The sequence below is a fragment of the Rhopilema esculentum genome, chromosome 14 (assembly GCF_057945365.1).
Source record: "Rhopilema esculentum isolate cy_ngs chromosome 14, ASM5794536v1, whole genome shotgun sequence".
Lineage (NCBI taxonomy): Eukaryota > Metazoa > Cnidaria > Scyphozoa > Rhizostomeae > Rhizostomatidae > Rhopilema > Rhopilema esculentum.
In genome coordinates, this window is record NC_142828.1 from 5,649,605 (window position 1) to 5,677,227 (window position 27,623).

General features: G+C 35.1%; 2 protein-coding genes across 6 annotated transcripts in view; both read right to left on the minus strand.

The window, feature by feature from the left end:
* Positions 1-164: 164 nt before the first annotated feature.
* Positions 165-22,630, minus strand: LOC135696265 (erythroid differentiation-related factor 1). Of its 2 annotated transcripts, none has more exons than XM_065215603.2 (28): positions 22,443-22,630; positions 21,376-21,464; positions 20,890-20,964; positions 19,929-20,032; positions 19,405-19,468; positions 18,913-18,944; positions 18,216-18,309; positions 16,332-16,400; positions 15,947-16,026; positions 15,515-15,680; positions 14,577-14,689; positions 13,905-14,016; positions 12,822-12,884; positions 12,148-12,232; positions 11,624-11,676; positions 11,345-11,403; positions 11,079-11,120; positions 10,202-10,271; positions 9,544-9,708; positions 8,645-8,695; positions 8,097-8,162; positions 6,886-7,216; positions 5,898-6,229; positions 4,777-4,958; positions 3,890-4,028; positions 3,213-3,371; positions 2,315-2,473; positions 165-1,660 (listed from the first exon to the last, which is right to left on the minus strand). In XM_065215603.2, exons 2-28 carry the CDS (start codon positions 21,424-21,426, stop codon positions 1,019-1,021), a joined length of 3,558 nt encoding a protein of 1,185 aa, XP_065071675.2. In that variant the 5' UTR covers positions 21,427-21,464; positions 22,443-22,630; the 3' UTR covers positions 165-1,018. The 2 variants fall into 2 exon arrangements, with proteins under 2 accessions (XP_065071675.2, XP_065071673.2); XM_065215601.2 differs by having other exon boundaries at positions 20,890-20,967.
* A 1,335-nt stretch (positions 22,631-23,965) lies between these two features.
* LOC135696272 (acid-sensing ion channel 1C) overlaps positions 23,966-27,623 on the minus strand; it is a 32,930-nt gene continuing 29,272 nt past the window's right edge. For all 4 annotated transcript variants that reach the window (XM_065215619.2, XM_065215617.2, XM_065215618.2 and 1 more), the window contains exons 4-7: positions 27,389-27,445; positions 26,751-26,916; positions 25,981-26,072; positions 23,966-25,024 (exon numbers count right to left, since the gene is read on the minus strand). In XM_065215619.2, the coding sequence (XP_065071691.2) occupies positions 24,891-25,024; positions 25,981-26,072; positions 26,751-26,916; positions 27,389-27,445 (449 nt within the window). In that variant the 3' untranslated portion in view covers positions 23,966-24,890. The remainder of the gene's footprint in view (positions 25,025-25,980; positions 26,073-26,750; positions 26,917-27,388; positions 27,446-27,623) is intronic.

Below are 27,623 nucleotides of genomic sequence, written 5' to 3' on the forward strand. Positions count from 1 at the left end.
ATTAGGAAATGGCTGAAATTATGGAGAACAAAGTATTTCGCAAAAAAGCCCTGGACAGTCAAAAACTAAAAGAACAGGAAAATAATCGAAAAGGAAAAACAATACATGCATACTCTGAGTGAGAAGTAAGATACAATGTTTGAAAATAGCTACAGATATAGCTGTTAATTGAAGTCTTTGACTTTCATTTATACAGTATTCCAGGGACGGTGTAAAACTTGCTGTAACTTATGCATAAGTAAAAACTTTATTCTCAGTCTAAGATCAAAGTTCTTAATTGCAGAGAATGGAAATCGTATGACTCAAAGGCGAAGAAGCAACATTTCCTATTGCTTTTGCTAAATTATTGCAAAGTGATGGATATCAAAGGGAACAAAACGCGCTTCCATAACAGAACTCAGTATTTTATTCACTGACAATTCACACTGCCGACAGAAAACTCGTTGTCGTATGAAACTTTTCGTGCACAACTTGTTTAAAAAATATTTGGTCATTATAAAAAAATTTCCTTCCTGCAAAGTACAATCTATCTGTACTTTCAAGAAAAATGCAATCAAGGCAAACTTTTCATATATTTGAGACAGAATAAAACTATGATTAGGGCAATGTCCGCAGGCATCATTCTCACATCACAGACAGCAGGGAATGAAGTTTTGGGCAAAATGATGCCCTTTCTCGACACGGCCAGTTTTGAACTTCATTGGCATTCATATCAACTTGGCCTAAGATTTTGAAGAAGTTCAAAGCCAAGGCTATAGTAGTGTACGGCAGGTCTTTTCAAAGATTCTGTCAATCCTTGAACGCTCCTAGCACTCAAGAATCGTATATCAATCTACACGTTTGATGAGATACTATCAAGATAAGACTGAAAAAGATACTTTCTTTCTAACCTCCACCTGTTCGATTCCAAAATAAACATTTTATCCGCAGTAATGATTAAATGAATAACACTTGTTACATGGTGCGTGAATTTGAATGACGATACTAATAAATATTCTAACTGTATAATCTTACTTTTCTATAAATTACTTTCTGACCTTATTTTCTCTACAATATCTGCAATACATTTTAGCATATGTACAGACTTTTTTCCGGTATCATTGTCTTTTTCATCAACGCTGGGTGATCTTCGAAGATAAATTTCATATATTTTCTTTACCTCGGCTAAGTCAAGGTTCTCAAAACTTTTTAACTTTGATCCTTTAGCTGAGAAAAGCAAAACAAGGTCTTTTAGAATGTCTCGTAACTGTGTGTTCAAAAGCAATAAAGTTCTATATAGGGTTTCTAAAGAAAAGTTGCTATTGATTTTTTCTGAGGTTGATGAAATCCCTTTCTTTCCTTCTATTAGCTTCTCCTCCGCATGGCCAACATATGCACACTCGCAATTCTCTCCCATTTCTTCACTCTCCAAGATACAGGCACCTTTTCTGAGGACATCAATATTTGATTTCTTGAGAACTATAGTCAATGCTGCTTTGAGTCTTTTAACATTCGTGAAACTACTAGAAGCCTTGCTTTCTAACTGCGAATGCAATGCAATGTGCTCTGTTAAAGTTGAAAGGTACTCCAAGAGGCCTTGTTCATCTGTAAGGTGACAGTAGGCCTTTTCATAATGTAAATCAGCTAGTGATTTTAACTTTTTGGCCGAAGCGGTTTGGTCCTAGAAGAGAAAAAACGTTTCATGTAGTGAAATTTCAAATATAATAGGCTTGAATCTCTTATTACTTTCTAAAATATAGTCGTACTAATAAGATAATTCTTTCATTTACCATACTTAAATTATATTTATGCGTAACAACAGAAAGGAAAATACGGAGCGATACAGAAATTCCATTTTCACGTTGTAAAGAGAGGGTGACGAAAACAAAGTTACAAATAAGGAAAAACAAAATCCTTAATTCATTATTTTGTTTTTTTTGAAAGTAACTGAAATCAATACAAAACATCTACTATTTCCTGGACATAGCAAGCTTTGAAATGAATGAGTAAAACAGTTAGGACAAGGAGGTCACTTTATTAACTGACAAAGATTTTCGGTATTAATGCAGCTAGAAAGAAGCATATCTTTAAATAAATAAATTCAGACAAATTCTTTGAGACAATCCAAGACAAATTTTTTCGTTTACCAAACTGCCCCTCGCTGCCAGTTGAATGCTGATACCTTTGTTAGAAAGATACACAGGTCCAAACCTTTTGATGTATAGAGGGGATGCATTTCGCAATTGATTTGCCCAGTAAGTCTTAAAGAGCATTCATTTCAAAAGCTGTGTCTACGATCAAAAATTGCAACGAGATCTTTAGCTCCAAGACATACCTTGTTACGAAGAGCATGGTGGTACAATGATGCAATGCGGTGGTGAATGGTGCCTATTCTCAATCTAATGCTTTTAGTTCTTGGAGATTTTGCATCGCATTCCTCGTCTTGACAATAGTGCAACGACTTCATCATAAGATTCTGGACTTCTTTAGAAACCTGTCAAAGTGTAAAGAAGATATTGATAGTCAATTCGTTAGAAAAAAAGTTGTCTGGCGTGCTGGTTATTATTAAACTGGCAGAAAAATGCATATTTGTTTGGGAATCAAAAGTTGGTTATAGACTGTCAGTGTGCAAAAAGATTCGAAGTCAAAGAATTGAAGGAAAATATTGAAAACCAACAATCCACCAATAACAGGTCCTTGGTCCTCTTTTTGAATAAAAACTATGCGTCTGGTTACTTAAGCTGAAGAATATTTTGAAGCAAATTCGGGAACTTTAGTCTGCAAGATAATTTGAAAAAAATCTTAGAACTTGATCTGTTTCTTGAAGCTAAGTAATATTTTCGATGCTGAATGATTCGTTCAAGGCTGATTGTAGTTTTTCGCTGTGTCCTTTGAGCCTGGATGTGGATGAAAACTGCTCTGCCGAAAGTCAATGAAACAGCTTAATATAAAACATTCTCCTTTGAGTGTCTCTATCTTCACAAATTGTCCATTGAATGTAAATACAATTCGATTCATGACTTCTGCTTCATATTAGCAACCATAGCAAACCAAAAATAGCTAGCCTTTGTTTTCGACCAACCTGAATGTTTTCTGTATCCACTGACTTTAGATCTTTGCAAGAGACTCAGTACGAGCAGCCAAGTTCCCATCTGCGCTTCTACTTTTTCTGACGAATTAAAGAAGCGATCTAAAAACTGAGATGCAAGGGATTGAGTATCGAAGACGCTTACCTCCTCAAATGACACCGTATTCAATGGAGCGTAGTCTTGTAGTAAACAGGCCATTGCGAAATATGCTCCAGACAAATCAAATGATATTTGATTCCAGATATCTTGGCTTTTATCTTTACTTCCCAAGCATGAGAGCGCTTTTTGGTAGAACTCGAAGGCCTGGAGACAATGTAAAGAGTATCATTAAAATGTAAACAGTGAAATGATTAGAATCTATTTTAAGTGCTTAGAAGAGGGAACAACAGCTAGCCACTGGTAGACAGAAGTTATAAGCCTGAGCTCAAATTGAATCAATAAATTCGTGCTTATGCTTAACTACAGAAATTCTTCGCTGCGCTACATTAAACATACTTTAGAATATTCTACACATACCCCTTGGCCTGTCAAGAAATATCAATAAGGGAAAATTCCAGAGAATTTATATTGCTTAGTGAGACCCTTCTGGGAAATTTTGGTGACAAACTCCTCAACAAACATCTTACATTTTCAACGCTTAAGGGTTATTATTTCTGTTACTTTCAATGAAAAAAAATGGGTTTTTTTTCAAGTGTTTCTAGAATTTTCTTTGCTCAAGCAGTTTAAAGTCCGCAAAATCAGGATGCTTAATCTGGAACAGTGGCTTATCTTCCACTTTCAGAATCAAGCATTCGACCAGGTTGCAAAAATGCATTAATTACCTTATTGAAGTACAGCCTTTCTTGGTGCGTGAATTCACCTCGCTCCTCCTCTTCATTTTGCCTTGTACTGTTGCCATAGGCAGTGGCACAGAGACGCATCAACCTTGCTCTATTCGAATGTAACAGCGCTACATTTGACCTTTTTTTGGAGTAAAAAAAATTTTTTAGAAGTAATTTTTAGAAGAACTATAACATGGGAAACAACATGAAATTTACAAATATAGAGAATAAGATTTTATAAGAAACTAATGCCACGCAATTTTGTAAAAGAATGCGTCTTCAATACAATTATATGATCTTTAAGGAAAATTTTCAAGATGTTAGTCTACCAAGCACCAAGATTTTATGCAGAGACGTCAAAAGCAGGGGCGCAAGAGGCACATAGCCCAAACTTTACCCTACTTAGAGATGCCACTTTAGCTTGCCCGGTTTCCCAGTTTGTATGTATAGCCCAGTTCGATATTTCCCTTCAACATTCCTTCTCTGCACCCTTTTACCAACTTTTAAATGCACAGGCTGGGGGTACAAACCATCAATTCAAAAAAGGAGTCTCCATCAAAAAAATTTTCAAATTGTCTCTATTTTTAAACTTTTTTCACATTCGAGTCCAAAAAAATAATTCAGATTTTCATGTACAGAAAAAAGGAATTGTAAAATTGATTGACCTAAAAAATGACTTTTGATCAAATACAAGATCCAAAAAGGTAACCTGAGCATCCCTATTCTAAAATATATGAAGAGCCTCCTGGATCTTCAAATGGGTGACTAAGATATAACTCAGTTGACCTACACGTATAATTTAACGTACCATTTGCTATAAGACGACCGTGCTATAAGCAGAGGCTTTCTTTCAAAAGAAGTACTTATATAAATAATCGTAGACTTACTTGTCAGATACAACCAAAAATGCTTCAATTCCGGTTTCAAAATACTGGTAACTCTTTTTCCAAATGCTCTGCTCTTCGGCTGTTGGATCTCCGTGGCTTTTTAATAAAGAAGAAGCAACGTTCATGTAGAAGACTCCGAGTTCATTGCGCACATTGCCAAGCCTGCCAGTCACTGCAGAAACCTTGAAATGTAAATAATAACACAGAGTTTCAGGCAAACATATCGAAGTTATTAACCAGATAGGAAAATTCTCATTATTCCCCAAATAGTCGGTGAAGAATTTTAGGTATATGTTAAAAACTCATTTTGCTGAGGGCCCGGATTCGGGCTCGTAATGTTTCTTCGGTTTTAGAAATCCAGCGCCCCTGGATTAAGGATCACCTCTTGGACCACCACGGCAGCGATTTTACCAATTACGGGAACTCAAAGTTCAGATCACTATAACGCGATCAGACGCAAGGTTTCATTTCACTATGACTTTTGCAAAGCCTTAGAAAGAGACAAGGAGCTGGTTACACCTAACCCCTTACTTTTTCTCCAGCAATGTTCTATTATCTTTATAACATTATTATCAATGCATTCAATGGAAAATACCCCATCCTCTTTAGCTTTTGGTCGTGATTTGATAAATATAGATGTCATTTTGGAATTTTATAAAGTATTAATCACTTATTGTGGGAATTAGAACGTTTACTAACGATTCTTACTTCAAATAATCGAAATGAATTTCATTGTAGTGAAAGCGTGAAATAAATTAACTGAAATACTTAAAATGCTCAATATTAAAATGGAATTGTGACATCTTGTACTAAATACTTTCTAATTATTCACAAAACTTTGCTGACAATCGAAAAAATTATAGATATTCAGAACATGGGAGTCCAATAACAACACTGAATATGCTTGTTAATGGTGCTAAAAGCTTTATTCAGGTATACAACTGTGTCTTGAAGGCTTAACAGTGCCCTTTATCAAAAAAGCTTCAAATATCAAATCTGAAATCTTGCAGCATATAGCTATCAATATAAGGCGAGGGCATTATTAAGATTCGTTTAGTTGGTTAAATGCAGGCTGATCTTAGATAGAGCGCTTATTTTGATGAAATTTCCAAAAAACCAACCTGCTCCACGTTTTCAAGATCCGTCTCGTCCGAAGGACTAACTGCAACACTCTCTTCGTACCAAGAAACAGCTTTGATGAGTAGCTCTTCCGATGACAACATGAATATTTCGTCGATGTTGCTACCTCTCGCAAGCTCATTCTCAGGCATGCAAGCAGCAGCATACGAATCACAAAGCCTGATAAACTCAGTATCATCCTCGCTCAATGAGAAGTAGTCTTCTCTAGATACTGTTTTCGTTCGTGCAAGAACAAGACATACGTCACCTAGCAACATGTTGACTTTGGCATGTTTGCGTAATACTGTGTCTGGTTGCGGAGATGGGATCTTTCCTGTAACAAACAAGCATATCAAAGCGATCAAATATTTTCAACGTTTCGTAAATGGCACAGCAATGAAAATAGAAAGTAGCGAAATAAAGACCTTTACGTAAAGCAAGCACTCTGCTCAGTTTTTTGGTAGCTGGTTTCTGCCATTGGAGCTGGGACTCCATCCCCAAAAAGTTACGCAACTCGACTGTTTATTGGTCTGTCATTAAGATCTCAAAGCCGTATAGGCAGAGCTGTACACGCTTTGGTGTATAGAATAGGACGGTTACCCTCCGAGTTTCACGCTTAATGCGATCGTCAGGGAACGTTGTAATATTACTATGTAAGATGTATTGTATAATGATAAGATGTATTGTAATATTACCATGTAAGATGTTTTAAACTTTAGTTGAATTATAATCTATCATAATCTTCTTCGTGTTAGCCTTTGTTGGCCTTTCGTGTCAGTACATTGTTACTCAAGCATGACAGGCAACGGCTACTACCGTATTAGACTTACCAACAACATATCTGGTATATCATGCGGAATATCATAGCAGAAAAGATCTAGGGTTGTCACTCCAACGGAATGGGCCTACGACTTGCTAACACTGGCATTAAGAAATAGAAAAGATAAAGTACGGCGAAACAGCACAAACACAAACAGGAGTTAAACCTACCAATGGCCTGAAGAGCGATCTTGAGAAATCGCAGTGCCCTTCCATATTTCTCTTTGGATATACTAAGCTCAGCAAGTGAAGAATATGCATTAACTGCGGCGATATTGAGATTCCGTATTATCCGGCCATTTTCCGGGTTTTGCATATCGTGCAAACCATAGTTACTGTATATGCGATCTTCCACTGTATGACCAGTTTGCGTGTCTCTGAGCGAAATAATTGACCCACTTTGCTCGTTGCTTGCAGACGAAGAGGAAGTGGCGCCTTCGAAGTCCCCATACGTCAGACGTTTTCCAGCTCTGCTTGAGACAACGTTATAAGACTGAAGTGCCTGTGAAACAAAGGATGTCATTTTGAATAACTTAATATAACCCTATTCAAATGTTATTGTTTTATTTTACCTTAGCTTGAGTGGGTTAAAGAGAATAAAAACATACCCATTTTATCCAAAGAACGGAAAATAAAATGAGTGTGGCCTCTCTGAGTTAGGTACTGTACCGCCACAAGGGCTTAAAAATAAGCATCTGTCTTACACAATGAAGTAAGTAAGGCGTTTGGCCTGCAAAATTTGAAGAAAACGTGGGAAGACCGATTGCATACTAGAGAACTCTTCATCTGACAATGTCAGAAAAGTGTCGTATAATGGCCATAGGTAAGCGGAGATATGCAGGTCGAAAGTAAAGTAACATGGAAAATAGTGTCACCAGCCGCTACCTCCTTACTAGCTGAAGACTCAAAAAGATAAACTCTTTCTGTCTACACAAATCGGGATCCTCTGCTTTGATGAAGGCAAATTCCAAGGCACTTAAATTGAAATACGACCTTGCCTGTCCAGTGATTTTGAAATCGTCGTCACTATACGTTTTGGCGCACTCTAGATTTTGTTGAAATTGCCAACAGAAGATTGAATCGCGCTATACTTTTTTATCTTAACAAATACCCTGTCTTTTCCCATTTTGTGACCGTTTTTGCCTGGTTTGGGTCTACGCCGGGCAATGGTTGTATCCATGACGTGATAGGGAATTCTTCCAACAACGATATAAACTTTGAAACTAAAGCAACTCATCCCAGAGCAGCATTGCACCCTAAGCTTGCCGGGTTTCAAAATAGGTAGCTATTTCAGATTATTACAAAATTGCTAAAATCTTACGACTTCAAAATTAGATTATCTGCAAAAATAAAAGTTCTGAACTAATTAGCTTGATTGTTACCTTGACAATGAACTTGATTGTCATTCTGCATTTCTCCTCCTTAGTGGCATTTAACCACGCGTTAGCCTACAAAACAAGGTGTAGTTTTTTATCAGTCTCAAAAATCTGTACAAGTTATTTATTGCAGCAACTAACGATTCCAGAAAATATCTGGCCAAATTTTTCATAACCATCCCGAATTTTTCAAGTACACAGTACATAAAAACTTCGTGTAAAGGAGCATACTGGCATCTGGAAGGGGTATGGCATTTGATGGAAAGTTGTTCTGGAGATAAGGGCGCAAATAACAAATATCTTTGAAGATAGGCTTCAGATTGGACCCGCTCTTGATTGGAAAGGACTAAAATTTTCATATCACAGCTAGCAAGTAGATAAAAATATATTGTTTGCAGCAATCAAGACTGACTTTGAATTTGCACGTATTCATTTTAATAGCAGAGATATGAACATTGAACATGGGGGCTTTGGTGTAAAACCTGTATTGCAGATTTAATTTGTACCTTACGAATGGGTAATAAAGGTTAACATAAAGTACTGTCAAAGGCTACCTGGTAATTTTGTTTCATAGCATCTACAAGCACACGAAAGCCTTCATTAACCTTCGGGAAAGTAAAAAAAATAAAGAATTGTTTGTCCAGCAGTCAAAAACGATATGCAGCTGGAAAAGTGTCAAGAGTGAGTTGGAGATAATTACATTTACGGATAACAGAAAATTCACAAAACTGAGAAAATGAGTAAACGAATGACCATGTAAGTTGCCTGTAGCTCTAGCAATGCGACATAATGACTAAGCAACAATAACACAAAACGCACTTGCATACACATTGCAAAAATATTCATGGTCATCGCTTTTAAAAGCATACAGTAACAATTTGTGACTAAAATCTGTCCTGGTATTGATCGTCCTTTACCATTTTGTATTCTATTAAAGCTTTATGTTAAACTGTTATTTGTAGTTATGGCAAATCAAGGCTTAACTAAAAAATACTTTAGACAATGTGTTGGGATAACTATAAAGTTACTTTATACTTTGAAAATGAACCAAATCTTGGAATAAAGTAGCTTTAGACGGACCTTTTCGCACATACAGCACATACAATAAATCTTATGTGAATCAAAATTAGATTATAGATGCCGTATACACCGTAAGAACCTCATGTAGAACATCGAATCTCCATTTTGAATATGTAATTAAAAACTTCATACTTCAATAAAGACCCAAGTATATATCACTTTTGAATTGCAGTCTTTGTTGCTGGCATACACAGTTCACACAAAAATTCTCTGTTTTTGAGGTTTGTCATGTTGAAAAGTATTCTCCGAACATATACAATAGGAGCAATTAAATAATCTTTAAATTAAGTTCAGACATACTCTGCTAGTGATAAAGTAGCCTTTAAAAAGACTTTAAACTTGATGACATATTAACAAAAGGTTGAAATCTCACCTTTTCATCGTCAGAAGCCCGCGTGAAACCTTCGGCCTCGTTTGCAAAGTTGTCATCAAAACCCTCTTCCTCGAAGCTTGGTTTTCCATCATTAGAATCGTCATCAGCAGAAAAGAAATCTTGCATGTATAATTGAGCAAGTAAGTAGTGCGCAGCCAATGTAAGCTGGAAATGAAAACAGAAACATCGAGATTTACATCTTCAAGTGTTTTTAGCGAATGTTATACAAAAACAAAGTTGCTGTTACGACAAGTCTATATCAAGGTTGGAAAATTATTAGCGCTGATATTTAGGACGATATGTTTTTATAGCTAAAACCTGAATTAAAAAACCCAAATATTCTGCAGTTTATGTGGTTTTTATTGTTTTCCAAAATCAATTATTATCATTATGAATGATAATTATGAGCAGTGATCAAGTTGAAGTCGTTTCGAACAAAGTGAAAGAGCCAATGTATTTTAATTTCATGGATTAAAAGAGTAAAGAGATATACAGATCATTAGTATAATATAAAGCCCTGACATTAGCCTAAGCCTGTAATATAAATTTTAAATTATCTCGATTTCTCTGTTTTTGAAAATTTGGCTTGACTATTCTAACTTTTCATCGAAATATTTTACGCCCAGTGTCATAGAGGTTTCAATCAGGAGCAACTTACTTCGGATTGATTTGAATTCTCCAGTAGCAAAATGCAATTTTGTAGCAAGCATGAGGCAGCAACGGCATCCCTGAGGTATGCAAAAAAAGGCATTAATTCTGGAATAATATCTTTCATTAAAAACTCCTGCCTCCTGGATTTTTCAGCATATACATTTCTTGTCCTGGCAACAAGATAACCTGTCCTGACACCCTCATATGCACTCCAATAACCTTGAAATAGCTAATTCACTATTTGAAAATTGCTTTGAATAAAGCAAACAATTAGATTCGTACTTGAGCATTTCGTCTGACACCCTTTTGTCTGATATACTCCTAGGGTTAGGGTTATAGAGTGTCAGACGAAAAGCTAAAGTATGATTCCAAATGTTTGTTTATCTCAAAGGCATTTCTAAATTTTGTACCGCAAAAAGATTATTTAAAGATTATCTCAGAACCCTGCTTTTGACTTGCTGATGAAAATAAAAGTTGGCCTGTTTTAACCAACAAACACGACTGAGATGACTAAAATGAAGACAATATTCGCCTCTTTGGAAGCCATAGCTTCAGCAAAAGCATTACTTAGAAAAAGCACGACTAAATGTTCTTTTGCGAGGGTAATGAAAAAATTCAACACCTAGAATCTATAAAAATTATGTCATTCGAATCTTTAATGCAATGCAATGGCATGTAATGTGATGTCAGTTAAGGTTTGGTCGTGTAGTGTCGCACTATGTCATGTCGTTTAATGTCATGTCGTTTCACATCTTGTTATGTCGTGTCGAGACGTATCGTGTCATGACATGTCGTGTCAAGCCCTGCCATATCATTCAATATGAGCGTATTGTTGCTACTAAAATAACCTACAGCTTAGTAAGACAAATAAGTTGTGAACTCACTTCTTGCGGTTGATTCCACTGGCGATCATGTTATTTGCAATCCTAAAACACATGAGAAACCAGGTAACAAAAAGACTCACTTTATTCGTCTGTAAACTCTTTGCTACGAATGGATACTGCTAAAAATATAATGCCTATAAAAGCTCTTTATTCATTGCACTAGATTTTCTGATTTCAAAAAAATGCGCCAGAAAAAAATTATCATATTGAAACTCTTGGCTGAAGACAGAGTCAAATTGCCAAAATAACCACGCGGAGCTACTCACCGAAACAAAAGACTTGCGACTGGCAACGTGAATGGGTTCAGCGAACTATCATCGGCTTCCTAGATATGTATAAATTAAAACTTCATATTGGCATTTTGCAAATCACAAATCACGACAAAGGGATTTTTCACATAGTCTTGTTATCGAAAGCTAAAAAATGTCTCATTCTAATGAAAACTTCAAATTTCCAAAAAACAATTTTAAAAAATTTGAGATTGACAAATTTATAATGACAATTTTCCAAAGAAAATGAGCATTTGCATTTTCGTAAGTACCAACCTCATTGCAAATTGACGTCAGATCATATAATTTGACGATGTCACTTTCGCTGCCTTGAAAAATGGAATGACTAAGTGAGTGGAAGGTCATAGGGCAAAGCGACAAGTTTTTCAAAGTTATAAATTAAGTTATTTTAATTTGGAAATGTCAAGACCACAAAATTGCAAAGCGATCTGAGACTTTAAAACCAACAAAGAGAAAGAGGAGTAGACCGACTTTTGCGAGAATGGGATTTCAAAAATCTTCTATAACCGGTCCCCCACCAATAGGCATGCGCAATATATGCAGCAATTCTCCAGTTTGATAAAATCTTAAGAGATATAAAGCAAGGGATAGGGTAACCTGAAATTAGACAAAAGAAAGGGGATATGGGTTTCGGTTTCCAAATAATTTAATGCTATATGTTATCAATGTACTGACATAATTTAATGCTACACGAAAACTCATGCAGAGCCGATAATTAAATCTCTTTGCGTCCAAATCGTTTTCACAGCCTCTGAATGAAAATAAATCAATCTTGTTACCTTTGAAAAGCCAATAAGTATGCCCTTCTTTTGTACACTTCGATTTCAGAAAAGACAGAATATCTTGGGCGATACTTTTGACTACCTATGAAAGAGTACAAAGGACTAAGAACAAAGTGACTCTTATACATTTTTAGCATTTTGATCCATTCTATCGGGAAATGATCAATTTACAATATTGAATTTCTTGTTAACAAAAGCAAAAATCATAGGCTCACACTAAATCATAAAGTTTATACGATAAGCATTGGTAGAGGAATTTGAGTGATTGTAAATAAAAAAAGAACGCTTATATGATAAACAAATAAAGATTTACAAAGCTTGATATGAAAAATATAGCAGTTTTCATCTAAAAGTTTTCGAATTGATCTACAGACAAACGAAAAAGCCGCTTTTGTGTAGACAGAAGGAGTTCGTTTTCTTTCTTGGACTCCATTGGTAATTTTCTATAGGCACACAGTACTGATTGGACAACTGTACCGGTCATGTGCTTGCCTTTTTCTGATTGGTCTATTTCGACACACAACTGGATATAACGTTTCAATCTTGTTCTTTCGGAATCTTATTCTGACGTTTTATTGGTCTATGTTGGACGATAAAGCAATTTAGTACCGCCAAAAAATTGTCCAAAGCTTGATATATGAAGAAGCTTAAAATTTGCATCAAGTGATTACCTTGGGTGAAAATTTGCAGTCTTCCAGTTTTGGCAGGTCTTCTGTTAAAACCATTTCATATTTCTGCAAAAATTCGGAGATATTGTTTTAAAGGAAGGATTGGATAATATGCAAGTGAAATGATCTTCGAAAAACCGAACCGAGGCAGATTATCACAATTTATATCATTGAAGGACACCCACGATTATACATGGATTTGTTTCATCATTCTATCAATAATAGCAAAACTGCAACAACAACAACAACAACAACAACATCACTTAAACACAACAACAAACATCAACAACAACACAGAAACAACAATAACAACAGCAAAGTGGAACAACAACAACAACTTTAAGAACAAAACTAATTCCAACAACAAATGGACAACAATAACAGCACCGAAATATTTCCAACAACAATCACGGATATTTATCATGCATAAGTAAATTGCTATGTCAAAAGAAGTCAAACATTTGAATTAGATCTAATGTCAAATGCCAAAAAACTTTAAGTGTTGATTTATAGTGATTGCATTCTCTGCAGGAGGCGGGGATCTGCTTTTGATATGCTCAGAACAATTCTATGTGATCTTGGCAGCCATTTTTCAGAAAACATGGTGCTTGACAGAATCTGCTTCTAGAATCAGTACGCGGTAGCTTTGTGTCAAGTTTTAGTTTTGAAAATGAGTGAGTTCTTTGAAAATGAAGGGAAAATGTTTGGTCGTTGCCCTAGCTGAACCCCCCTTTCGGCGCTACTGTTCAACTGCTACCCGAAACATCACTCTCGAGAAAATATTAATTTGCTTTGATGCGTGTGAGCGTGAAAAAAGATCAAAATGCGCGTGTCACACGCAAAATGCACGACTTGGTAGGTCTGTAATCAGTCACAGGTCCACCAATAATATTGAAGCATGAAAATAACGACGCAGAAAATTTTGGTATATACTTTTCTTTTATCATGACATAATGCTTTTAAGCTTTGCAAATCGATAGACTTTGACAAGGAGTGATTAAGCAAAATTGATATAAATTTATAGAATCTTGTGAATTGATTTCTCGAGATAATTTCTGCACTTAAATCAGTAAATATGACAAAAACCTGCACTATTCCTTCCGTATGATAGCACATAGCGAGTTCAGGAACATTGCATATTAAGTTATCAAGCCAGTAGTCAAGACCAGTGAGAATATTGATAGGTTTTGTTGCGTCTCTAGAAAGCAAGTACAAAAAGCATTAACGATTCATGATAACATCTCGTTGTTAGCCCCTAGCATTTAGCACTTGTGTAAGGTAAAGCAAAAACAAACCGTTTACAAATTTGAAGGTGCACCTTTATTGACACTTTCCGTTTCAAGTACTCTCCTCTTATATAGATCATTTTTTTAATTTTTAGATTTATATCAACTAAATGAACAGGGTCCTGCATTTGCACGGCTAAAGTACTAAGGTACCTCCAAAGCAAATTTTTCAGATAGCCAAAATAAAACTATAAGAATTACATTTTGATGTCAAGATAACTTTAGGTAGGCTGAATTCTAAGCACTGCAATAAAAGTATGCTGAATTTCAATCATCGGTGGAAGTTTAACAGGGTGAGAATAATTTATTTGCTAGAGCTGCTGTCACAATACAATGATACATAGCGATTTGATTGGTTGGCAGATATGCCACAGTCAATCAGGTTGACACATTCTACATAAAAGCGTAAACAGTTTCAGCATTTATTGTCTCCCCAATATAGTTCACATAACTAGCCATCTTCCATTTTTACCTCAATTTTAGGCTAACAGCTGGAAACAATCCCCCTCCAAAAATCGGCATATCAGAGCCAACAAGCATTGTTATGTCATCCAGAGACCAAACAACATCTCGCTGGAAGGGTGACTGTTCAAAAGAGAGGATAAACAAATTACATTGGCAAAACGGTGGCGAGCAGTTCTAGAGTTCGGTCTATGAGAGAATCCTATTTCAGATTCTACTTTTACTGCTACAGATTCAAAATCAACCAAAACTATAAGATACATCCGCTGATTTCGAAGATCCGAAAGATTTTCCACACAAATTTGTAGATGGTGTCCACGTGCAAATATCAGCATAAAGATTAATTGAAAAATAAGAAATAATACAGACAGCCACTTGGAAACTCAATGTCCACCAGCAATTGTTATATCAATGTGCAAAATTGAAGATTTTGTGAAACACAAGGTTTCCATGAGCGACAGATGAAAGCAAGTCTTTGATTCTGCTGATTTTATTTCGAGCTGAAGCATCTGTGGTCACAAGATTTTGAATTGATCAACTTTTCACACTATGTATAGAGTTAGTCAACCCATTGTGCTACATGACTGACAAAAGATAGTCGAGGAAGGATGAAGAGAACCTTCCTCAATAGCATTCCATGATGATGAAGCTTTGCACCTAGTACATAGCTACTTTGCCTTGCATGTAGCTGCTTTTAGCCATAAAACCAAAATCGAAAAACTGACTTGGTTGCTGAAAATAAACTACAAGAGGGGGGGGGGATTTTTTTCTTTCTGGGACCGCGGTTCAGATAGCAAATATTTTCTGCACTGTAAACAAGCAGCAAGAAAAAGTGCCATGTAAAGTTGCGCCTTTTGAGCATTCAGATGTACAGTGACTCAACCAGTTAGGAACTAAAACCAGCGTGGTATGATTGAAGAATTTACAAATTAGAGAAGGTTTAGATACCACTGATTCGAGCTCACTTCTTCTTCCATCAAAGAAAGGAGATAAAAACGTTTCTTCTTTACACATGACTTCAAATGCATCAGTATCAAGCTCATCGCTGATTTGTTGAAGAAAACTCAACTGATCTGCTTGCATATCTTCACTGCTGGAGGCGGTATTTTCAATACTAAAAACAAAACAAAGTTGTTACTTTAGCAAAAAATAGTTACCTTAAGAGGACAAGTTGATTACTTTTGCAGCAAAACATACTCGAATAAGGGAACCTGTAAGGGTATTGGTCTTTGAACCCTTTTCCCGTGGTGACCCCCAGAACAACGAATCTAAAAAACAAATCATACTGTATGTCAGCATCTGCCCTTGCTAACATAATAATTTTTTATCAGTATTTTCACGGTGAACCTCCGACTGACAGTAATTAAAAAAGACTCTTACCTATAGTGAAGGAATTTTGATAGCATATTTTGCGCTCGAGCATATTCTCTGTTCCTTTTTTTCTTCGGAAATTCACTATCCTGAAAATGACGAAATGATGAAATTCAATATGCTAACAGTATATTTGCAATAGTGGCATTCTAATATGTGAACTAGAGGAGAGCGTGACGCTTGAACAAAATAGTAACAGTAGCACATATTTTTATCAAGAGCCAAAGTCTTGTCCTTCAACGCTCTAAGAATATGCTTGTTTTTACAGAAAAATAAACGAGCGGACCAAAGATCTCTTTGAACGAAGTCAGAAGTAGTGGGAAGCTGAATATTTCAGTATGCAATGTTTTCAAATCATATGTCATGCAAAGGTAAGTGGAAGAAAAATCACTACCTGAGGGACGCCGACAACATTGCAATAAAATCTTTTCAACCAGTCCAGTCTCCGGCAAAGATCAGGCTTCTAGTGAGAAAAGAAGAACACTCAGTATGAAATAGAAGAACAATCAGAACATCAATTGCAACCCAAGGATAATAAGAATTATAACCCAACCACTGAAAAGCATTTAGCAAGTGATGTTGTTTTTGGACCATACCCCTTTTTTAGTTGTTAAAACGGTTGCTCTTTATCGAGATAAATAAAACTGCCATTAACCAAAATCAAGGTTACAGAAAACCCCATTGTATAAGAAACAGGCCTCTTGTCCTTCAAAAGAGACTCACTTCATAGGAAACAATGAGAGACCGGAAATACAAATGTTTCTTATTTTCAAGTATAAATAGTAGTATTTTCTCTTTATGCTCTAGGATATGGTTGTAGTGTTTGTATTCTATTGGTATGAAAAATTATATTGTAGCTTATATATCATACACTACTACAAGTAACATTGAATACACGTCTATGGACTGTACTGTCATATAGCTGGAGTTGATTTGACTAGACAGTACCTATTGATAAGAAACTTGGACCCTGGTGATGAAAGGTCTCTGTCCCCGTTAAAAAGCAAGAGACAAACCGCACTTTGTACTAGAAACTGACTGGAATAAGATTGTTTGATGAAGAGGCTGGTAGAGGAAGTTTTGGCACACTTTATTGATCTGTAACAATTAAACTTTTGCAATTTGATGGCTTGAAAAAGATATGATAAATGAAGCGAAGCTGCTGAAGGAATTGAGAGGGCATGAAAATATTGTCGATTTTCTCTCCCAATATTGTTCTGCCAATATTCTGCCAATACACATCCAACCTGGGCCTCAATTTACTGGCTTTTATATAAAGGGAGTTTATTTTTGTTTGGAATGAAAAAGGAAAAAAGCACGAGTCTGTTGAACAGATTGCCCCTTTTCTTATGCGTTAATTTGTTCAAGGTACAATCTACTCTAGCCAAGACTTTTATCAAAACAAAAGAATTTCTTTGGTTTTCCAGATAGAAAAATATGATTTCCATCGAATGATTCACCCGTCTGATTCAATGAAAAGAGAAGCTGAGCCTTCGCCCTTTCACCTTCGAGGGTAACAAAAACATTTTTATCGTCCTCCTCATCACTGCACAAGGTCCTTCATTTTGCTATTGAAGGTCTCTTGAATTTTCTAAATTAAGTTGATCGGTCAATAAAAATAAATTATTTCGATACGATGGGAGATTGCCGCCAGCATCTTGGTCAAGACATAAAACACGTAGGGGCGAAACTATTCGTAAAAATGAAAAACGCCAGGCTGAAAAATTGATTAAGTGTTCTTATAATAAACGTTTAAATTTCATTTTTGCGACATAACTTCCATTCTCTTTGAACATGAGAAACAAATGCGGTATTCAGGGTCATGAAAATGCCATGCAGTCCCTCAAAGCCGTCTCAGTAGATACCAAATAGTAGTTTGCTTGAGCTGTTTCGTTAAGACGTGATATATGGTTTAAAAAGTGCCTCGCTGCCAAATTAATGAGTTGGGATGGGGGTAGTCGTGGATGTCAATTTTCATTTTTTAGCCGGAGTTGGTATTTCTCAAAATCTAACCAACTGTATTGCGCTAATGTGCGTTTTAGTCTTAGAACTGAAGTATTTACGCAAAAATTCTTCGAAAAAGGTATTAAACTGGTAAATTGGCTTTTTGGGCTCGATATTCCCCCACTCCCATATTCCCCGTTCATTGTTTTAGTAATAGCCGATGCCCTTCAAATCACTTTTCCTTACATGTCCAGGTCTCTACACATAAAACAAGTCTCCACATAAATGTGTCTACTACTCTACAATAATTATAGATTTAAAATCTTTGAAGTACCGACGAAGCAGCAGATATGATTTTTGGAATATCCAGTTCACTAATAAGCAATGTATTTTGAATCCTATGAACGGCCATACTCAAGCCTCCATCACTACGAAAAAAATCAAAAGTATTTTTAAAGAATCATCCGGTAGAAATTTGCCTTTAAATTGAAAGTTTTAAGAAGCACAAACCTGTCTGGAGTTGATTGACGTGGTGTTTTTGAATAAACTTTTAGGAAAGCTTTATCCGAAAAGTTCTTATTTTAGTTCGATTAAAAAAAATAGAAACTTTAAAAGATCTTTTCTAGAGCCTGAACTAGATACAGGTTTCTGGTTTGAGATTGCTTTAAATAGCAGACAGCATGGCAGACATCACAGGGCCCTAAAGGGGATTTAGGAACGCACCTTTACTGCCATTCATAAACGTTTAAAGATGATTCAGAACAGATAATTTATGGGCAACCTCAATTTTAGTCTAAAACCTTGATAAGTTGATCAAAACTCCCTTTAGCAAATAAGTCTGCTCAAGTCGAAAAGAATCGGCAAGTTCAAAAGAACGCAAGCAATTTTTATTGACAATTTATTCATTACAATAACAAAACTAATTAACTAATAATAGCATGATAACTTTTAATGTAAAACTCAATTTGAAGAATAAATCTTATCTCGATGCAAAAGAAACGCCAGTCTTTGATAAATAATCAAATTCTTACCTGTATGGACTTTTCAGGAGTCGCTTGATATTCTAAAAGTATAAATGTAAAATGCATAATCTAAATGTGTAATGTAAAATGTTTTAATGTTTAAACATAAATTCAAATCAAAATTTCTGTTTACCGGCCTGTCATAAAGTGCTCTATAAAATATGTGCTGTACATGCCATTTGTGCATATAACAGGTTGGTTGTAAGTTGCCACTCAAAGTTTTACGATTCATACAATCATTGGGCAACTAATTGTTCATCGTGAACTACATGCATCATATGCCTACTTTAAAACTTTGAATAACATTTCTGTGGTTAAAAATTTATTACCTTTACCAAAGATTCATCATTTTAAAAAGCTTACAATTTGTTATAATGGAAATTCACTAGTTTTACTCAGTAAATACTTATGGTAGTAGTTTTGCATAAAAATACCCTTAACAAGAATACTTTCATAATATGCTACACAAAAAGCCTTCATGCAGAGAATATAAAACCATACCTCTGCATCTGAAATGACATCAACATTTCCAACATGCTCTAGATATTTATTTGCCATTTTGAAACTAGAAACACAATTAAATCTCAAGTAAAATCTTTGCAATGAACATATAAAAACATTGGATAACATTAAAATCAAACAAAAACAGGCAAGGCTTTTCTTTATGACAAGAGATACAAAACGATTCTTGTTAAAACATTTTAGTTTTTTCTCACATGCAGGACTATGAAAGTTTTAGAATGAAATAGTATTTGTTGGAATTGCAGTATATAATGGATACGAAAAAGTGGTGGAGATAAAGGAAGGGGTGAAAGGTGGCAACTTTCTTGGATGTGCCTTGGAAAATTTACTCGGAATATCTTTATTTTTTGGCCAAAGAAATCAAAGGGGAAATAACTCTCAAACAGCAAACTCCAATGTCTCTTGTCAGAAATAATTCACTCTGCTGTCCCCATCACTCAAAAACTTAAATTTCCATCACTGGTCACATCAAACAAATTCCTGAAACTAAGAGAAAATCAAACCTTGACAAATTGATTGGCCTCCTTTTATCCATGCCTCCCTCAAAGAATTTCTGAGAAAGGTTACTTCTCAGCCAATTTTTTGGTGGAAAATTCAAATTTGTATCCTGTAACGGCAATTTCAGAAACTATTAATCAAGAAGAATTCCATAATATTCAATGGAAGTACTATATATTACAAAGATAAAAACACAAATTGAATTGTAATGGATTTAATCCTAGCCGCAAAGGTTATGGACATAAGGTAAACATTTCCTTATTAAAAAGATTGACACATGATAATGGCAAACAATTCTACCTGTAGTTAATCATGAAACATCTGAGCTGTTTTGACAGACATTGAATCAGTACTGTCACTTTATGAATAACGTAAACTTATTCAATATGTTTTCTGTGTGATAGAAATGATCACTTGTGTCATGTCAGCACTAAGGCAAACAAAAACGGCAAACTTGGCCACTTGCATGGGCTACTTTTTTTACAAAAAGGCCTGGAAAGCTTTCATTTCTGCCAATCAGTCAATCCTTCAATTGATCTACCATGCAGACAATCAATAAATAATTTAAATCTTGCAAAAATAGCTATCCCATGCTGGTACCTGTGCTAAACATTGATTGTTAATAAATTGTTGTTAAATTGTTGTTTGCCCATTTTGAATAACGGTTATTGCTGTAAAAGCTTTCAAGTTCTAGAATATCTACAAGAAGGATGAAACTTTTCAAGGTGTAGAACTTTTATGAAAATTGAGTCATGGAACAATATAGATTGAAAGTAGTTAGTACAAAATTGTATGATCCTTGAAAATCACTTTTCCATCAACCTGTTTAGGCAACTTAAAACTGTCCTGTAATAAACACAAAATGTGTTATGCTTGAGAATTGAGATGTATAAATGATATTGATAATTCTTATTGTCAGTTAGCAGCTTGAGTCACAGTGATCACAATAAACAAATATGTACTTACTTCATCAAGCTTTCTGAATGGCACTGGGAGGGCTGGCTCTTTAAACTTAATGACTGCAGTAGATGATACATCAGACTGCTGAAAAATTGATTTATCATGAGGAAATGTCAAAAAAGTGCTTATAAAAAAATGAAGAGTTTAAGCAATTTGCCTACTATTAAACTAATATCACTCAAATCAAATTCAATCTTAAAATAATCTTTACGCTTTTGTGTTGAAGACAATTCTAATGCAAATTTTCTTTTTTAAGCCTTTTGTGGTAGTGCAGAGGTACAGTAAGCCTACACTATTGGCATGGCAAATTGATCTGTGGTAAGCCATTACTATACCAAATTGCTCTGTGCTACGCCATTGTTATGCCAAATTGACACCATTGACACCCCCAAAAGGTAGGCCAATGGCCTAAGGCCACGTTTTTTAACAACCCAAATATTATGCATAAAGATATTTACACAAACATCATGAAGCAAAAACATCATTGCTAACCTGTTCACTCAGGCAGCCTTCTGAGACATTCAGTTTCATTGAGATATCCATGGTACAAATTATTAACTTTGACTTGAAAGTCAGATTAACTGAAATAAATTATGAAATTTTATTAGCACTAAAGAATGATTTTATCTAGAGAAAAAAGCAATTCAACTAGCATGTGTTCAATTAATCCCAGATTGAAGCTGATTACAAGGTTCCTGAAATATCAAAGTATATTTTAGCTATTATAACAAGATGGCTTAAAAATCAGTGACGGATCAGAAAAAGATTAATAACTTAATGTGCTATGTATATTCCTGCCAGGGCACATACCATATTCTTTTTTGTATTTCTATTGCGGGCTTATTGATTAAACCTCCAAATATATTGCACGAAAAAAGAGGTCGGATTATCAGAGAGGCAGGATTAACTTTTCAACATGCTTTTACACAGCAGGCTTGAACTTTCAACCTGTTTCACTGTGTTTTGGTGCAAAAACATTGCATGAAAATTTTGAAGAAAGTTGATGACAGTTGGTCGGAAGGTTGACACTGATTGGCTGAAACATTATTCACACTTGCTGTCATTATAAAGACAACAAGACACTACCCTGAATGTAAAAATTATTATTTGTTTCTTTCTTCTATCAAACAAGTAGGCATCAGATCATAACAGAATTTCAACAAACACCCAAGACAGCCAAGAGGAGGCAGAGGGGGCAAATCGCATCTGGGCTTCGAGGTGAAGGGCCTCAAAAAGTAATAAATTGCATTTTTAGAATGGAATTAACCAAAGGTAACCAAAATGTGCCTAAAAGTAGACTAGTAAAACATTTAACACGATTACATGAAAATGACCTGTGCACAAGAAACATCATGAAATGCACTTTTAAGCTAATTTAAGGGTGAAGCTGCAAAAATTTTCTGTTCGGTTCACTCGCAGGGGCGTCTAAGTTTTTTAATTGTAACTACAATATACATAAATAAAAAACTACTGCATATTGAAAAAACTAACAGTGACAAACATAACAAAAACACATAATAGGCCTAGCTCGGCCCTTTCATGTAAACTGTTAATCTTACCTTTCAATGCAGAAAATTTTCAGTTTCTAAAACCAAAAGGCTTTAGAAAGATCCTGTCTAATGCTGCTATTCGATTTTTGTGTCAGCAGATAACTGCACATTGTTGAAACATATAGATAAATGCTTCATCGCAAATTTCGTTCTGGACTTTTCTAGTGCTTTCTTATCCTGTTGTTCTAGCCTCTATTTGGAATCATAGGCAGGCAAAAGGGCATCAATAACAGAACATTTTTTTATTCTACTCGAATCGTTATTATATCATAAACATTAGAAAGAAAGAATAAAGCTGTAGTAAATCAAAGCCTGTGATAGAAAGAGAAAAGTCTTGTATTACTGATAAGAAATGCTCTAACCAACTCATTTTCTGCAGTTGACATGAAGTGTCAGATAAAGATTATTATTGAGACCCTTCTTTTGAAATGATCCAGACTACAGGGCCCGCGCCATGAATTTGAAAGTGAGGGGCCCAAGGCTAAAAAAGTTGGGGGCCAAGGCTTCTTACCTCTTTTACTGCAGCTTTGAAACTACTAGCTTCGCAAAAAGTGGCGGGGCCATGGCTACCCCTCCCCTCCCCCCAGTAACGCGGGCCCTGGACTATAACGGAATCACTCAGTGGCGACGAATAAGGTTGGGGCCTCATTGAGCCTGACCTCTCATTTTAATGCCCAAGACCAATATTCTTATATTTTTTAGAATTGCTTTTGGAAATTTTTGCGAATGCCTCACCTGCGGTTTTCAAAAGCATTATACAAATTTTGCATTTTTCAGTTTCATTACTATACCTTGATCTCAAAACTTTTTTTTATCTTGCTAAAGCAATTTGATGTTTGGTTTGCTATAAAACTTTTGCGGCGGTGCTGCCAATTTGTGGCGGGTAAAGCAATACTTTTGCTCACCAAGTGTATGCAGTTTTCTTTATGACAATAAAGATTGATAGGTATAATAGTAAACATATGGTACTAAGGCTAAGAAGGACACTTTATAACCATGTAGGGCTTTCGGTGTTTTTTTCAAAGTATGAAGCTGCCTTACATGATGAAGCTAATCATATGACATGTTTTATTAAATTCGAAAAAATGGCAAGTAACTTTTTGCTACGTGCTTTTGACGAGGCACCCTTTTCTTTTAGTTTGGCATATCGGTTGGATTGCCTTCAAATTTCTTGCAGGCTGAAACTCTGGGGATGTTTAGAATGCTTTCCTCGTCATGGTTAGGGACAGCTGAAGATATCTCTTGCATTTTGCCGAACTTGAGTTGATCAGAAAAAATTACCCAAAAAAATAATTATAAGATCATAGACAACGTTCTTTTTAAAAAGGTTAGTGACATGACTTCAAAACTAAAGGCAAATCTCATGTCTCAATGACAAAGAAATTCAACAACAGGATGTTAAATGAATTTTAGAAGATGCTCCAATCTGTAATCTGCTTAGAATACCACATCAGATAATAATTCTTGCTATAAGAATGAATTACCGTTTGCTTTGTTTTCAAGCTTTAAAAACAAAAAAAATCAGACAAAAATTCACTGCAAAAGCAAATCATTCATTTTATCAAACTAACAAGCTTGGCACTGGAGTTACTCTTGCCAGTGGTAACAGGAAAATATTCTTTACCACGAAAGTTAATAATCTCACTCTAAATTGACTACGAAATTACAATATTTTTAGCAGGTAGATAAAAACTTTATAGAAAAATCCGTGATTAAGCTGTAATGTATTCCTTTTGTAAGATCATCGCAAAGATATATTTTTGAGCATCAAGAAGTTGTATGAAACCGATTTTATCTTGGCCGGTTGATTTAAATTCACTCAACTCCTAGAAATCATCCTGTTTCGTCCTTAGAATTGCTCTAATCGATATTTGTGCAGAAATCTGAGACTTCATTCAAATTAAGGTAGAGTTTTTTCACACAATATCAAAGTTGAATGTTATTAGATACAGTAAGGACCAGGAGACCAAATTTCACGCAGTTTGATAAAGCTCAAATTAATTAGAAAAATTTGAGTAACTTAACCCACACGCCAGATGATTTAGTTCCACCTCATGATAAGATTTATAATACCACAGTTTAACTGAAAGGTTTCCTGAATAATTGAATTAAAATCATAATAACCATCTAGAAATGTCAAAACAGAAATTTCTGAACCTTTCAACAAATATTTTCAGGCGTAAACGACTATTTTACTACAGTAGAGAAGTGTACCAGACATCTCAATAAGAGATACGTGACTGAATTACTACAAAAATTACAAAGGAAGTTTCCTTTAGCAAGAGTACAAAACCAGTTTACAAAAATTACTAAATCTATTCTTTTTTATATCGTCAAAAATTTAGCAAAAAAATAGAATTATAGCCGAGCAAATGTTATAAAATATAGGAGCTCCGCTTGCCAGTTGAGTCAACCTTTAAGCGTTTGTGGTAGATGCCAGGGTCTCAATATGCAGCATCAGACCCGGGATGGTGACCTTTTGAATACTTCAAAAAATCTTGTGTATATGACCATTGCGAAAAAATCAAAGAACTCGATGTATGTAAGGACACTGGAACCAAGAAAAAGCCCTAATTGACCACCAATATCACCTGAAAAAAGCAAAGGATGGCATTATTTCAGAAATATCATCAAAAGAAATTATAGAAAATTACACTTGAAAAATTTCAATAACACAGAGACAAGGAAATTCAAATCAAGCAAACAGAGAGAAGAATAGAGTTAATACATCCAGTTTTCAATTTCATTGAGAAATTAAGAAAATATTAATGTGATTTTTTATGAATATGTACTGTAAGAAAACTAGATTTAAATTCCAGATGCAAGAGGTTTAAAATCATGGTTGCAAACAGTTTTATTGTAAAACAAAAAACCTATGCTTTATTGTAAAACAACATAATGCGAAGTAAAAGTTGAAAGATTCGTAGTGAATTGATTAATAGATATTATTAATGAATTCACCACGATCCATAGATAGATAGTAATCCATAGATAGTAATCAGAGAAATATTGCATGCAATATTAGTAAAATTTTAATTTCAGGCTGGAAAAGGGTTGCCCCAAATTTGCTGCCTTCTTCATGAAGTTGCTACCAGTTACTCATTAAAAGAAAACAGTTAACTTTTATCATCGATTTGCTTCCTGGTTACAGTAACAAATCCTGAACAATTTATGTTGAAATATCTTCTGTAATGTTACGAAGTTACTGATCTAAAAGCAAGGCATTTTGAAATCAGTGTACCAGCCTTGTGATCTTAGACAACGTGTTTTTTTTTCCTTAGGGACTTTATCTCAAAATTCGAAATGAAAATATGTTGTAATAAAATGGAATGTGCATTCCGATCTCACTTTATCAAGTAGGATACCTGAATAGAGAATTTCGACTGCTTTAAATAGAGAAAATGAACTGTACTTGGCAAATCTCAAAAAACCTTTCTGCACTAGAAGGTAGAAAGCTGCATGAGTTGACTGAGCCCTCTCTAAAAGAGCCCCCTTGAGATTCGAGGCACCTTTCTAGTGGAGTTCATAAAAATAAGAAGGCACTCACCCAGTAGCACCATTAAATCGTAGCTTGGAATTTGTTCCATGTATTCGTAATTAAGGTCTCCATAATATATAACCACCTTTAAGAAATTATCTCTGAAAAAGAGGCAGATATATGTTGTGATTGTAACTGCAAATTGTCAGGCAAGAAGAGAAACAAAACTGTCTTTGAATACTTCCTTCGATTAGCTGTCTCTTGATTGACAAGATTGTTTTAACTATCGAGCTAATTTATCAGGATAGTGGCATCCACTCTTCATTGGCCATTTTAATTTGACATTGCACTCTGTTTTTATAAGAAAAACCTTAAAGGAAGACCGAGGCTCGATTTGCTGGAAACATATAAGAACAATGTAAGATCATGTCCAAACCCAGATTGAACATTTGAAGATGAAAAACAATGTTTTTGAAAATTTTCTCTCGTGTTAACAAAAAAGGGATTTTATCAACTAATTTTCTGAGCTACTGAAAATTTCATAGAAAAATCTCATAGCCTAAGAAACAATTTATAGTATGTAAACGTTTGAAAAATAAATGTTGAAATATAAAAAATATCAATATCAATTTAATATCAATATCAATTTGAAAAATAAATGTTGAAATATTTATGATCCAAACTCAATATTTTTTGCATAAATAAAATTGACAAGGCTAGTCTAAGAAGAAAAGCTCGAAAAATCTGCTTTGTTTATCCCAGAACTAAGAAAGCACAAATTCTGTCATGGGTAAATTATGTTGGCTATTTTTCTTTTTAGGCTTTGGTAAGCGCTATACCTAATCCATCCGCGCTGTTCTGCTTTCGTCCCAGAGATGTTCAATCTTTTTGCCATCTTGTCTGCGAGGTTGTTTGCTGGAAATCTTGCGAATGACAATGTTGGGGTATATGAGTCTATAATACATGGTAGCGGACAGCTGTAATTTTGCGTCAAGTCGAATTGAGCTGAAAGAAAATCAGGATTATATACAACATAAGGTTTAAATCTTTGCAAAGCTTTAGCAAATAGCATTGGGATTGGTGTAGTCTACACTAGATGAACTAATCTTCCGAGTTTTCATAAAAATATTTTTCTAATAAAAATTCCCGTTAACTTGCACCCTCGACGACCCGAACATTTGCTCAGTTGAACTGGTATTGCATTCCCCTTGCACAATACATTCATATAAGAATGTCAACATAGATCGAGCATTCGTTATCTCGAGCATTTCATTGGTCCCTGTATAAGAGGTTGAGTTTTGGGAGTCTACTGTATAAGATAACAGAGAAAGATGGGAATATATAACGTTGCCAGTTACTTGACTTGTTTATCATGTTAAAGGACAGAGCAATAGCCATAGATAATAATCCATCATATAAATTGTAGTTTAGTGAAACCTGATGATATTGTCAAAGCAATTCTGTCAGGAATACTTACACCAATGAATCCACATACAGTTCATTGATTCATTCAAGGTGCAAACTCTGTGATCACCTGGATGCGGAGGAATAGAAAATGATAAATAGAAATAGAATAATAGAAAGAATAGAAATAGAACCTGTGACGTAGATATAGCACAGTATATTTTTTGACACAATATTGTATTGCATATGCAGAGTAGTCCGTTGAATGGCAAAACATGGGGCTTATTTGCGGGTGAAGGTTCGTTAAC

Coding starts and splice junctions, on each gene's coding strand:
- LOC135696265 (XM_065215601.2), bottom strand. CDS start 21,426: ATGGATATCTCAATGAAACTGAATGTCTCAGAAGGCTGCCTGAGTGAA. Junction 11,677..12,147: donor TACTTATTGGCTTTTCAAAG/GTAACAAGATTG, acceptor CCATTTTTCAAG/GCAGCGAAAGTGACATCGTC. Junction 11,404..11,623: donor TGACGTCAATTTGCAATGAG/GTTGGTACTTAC, acceptor ATACATATCTAG/GAAGCCGATGATAGTTCGCT.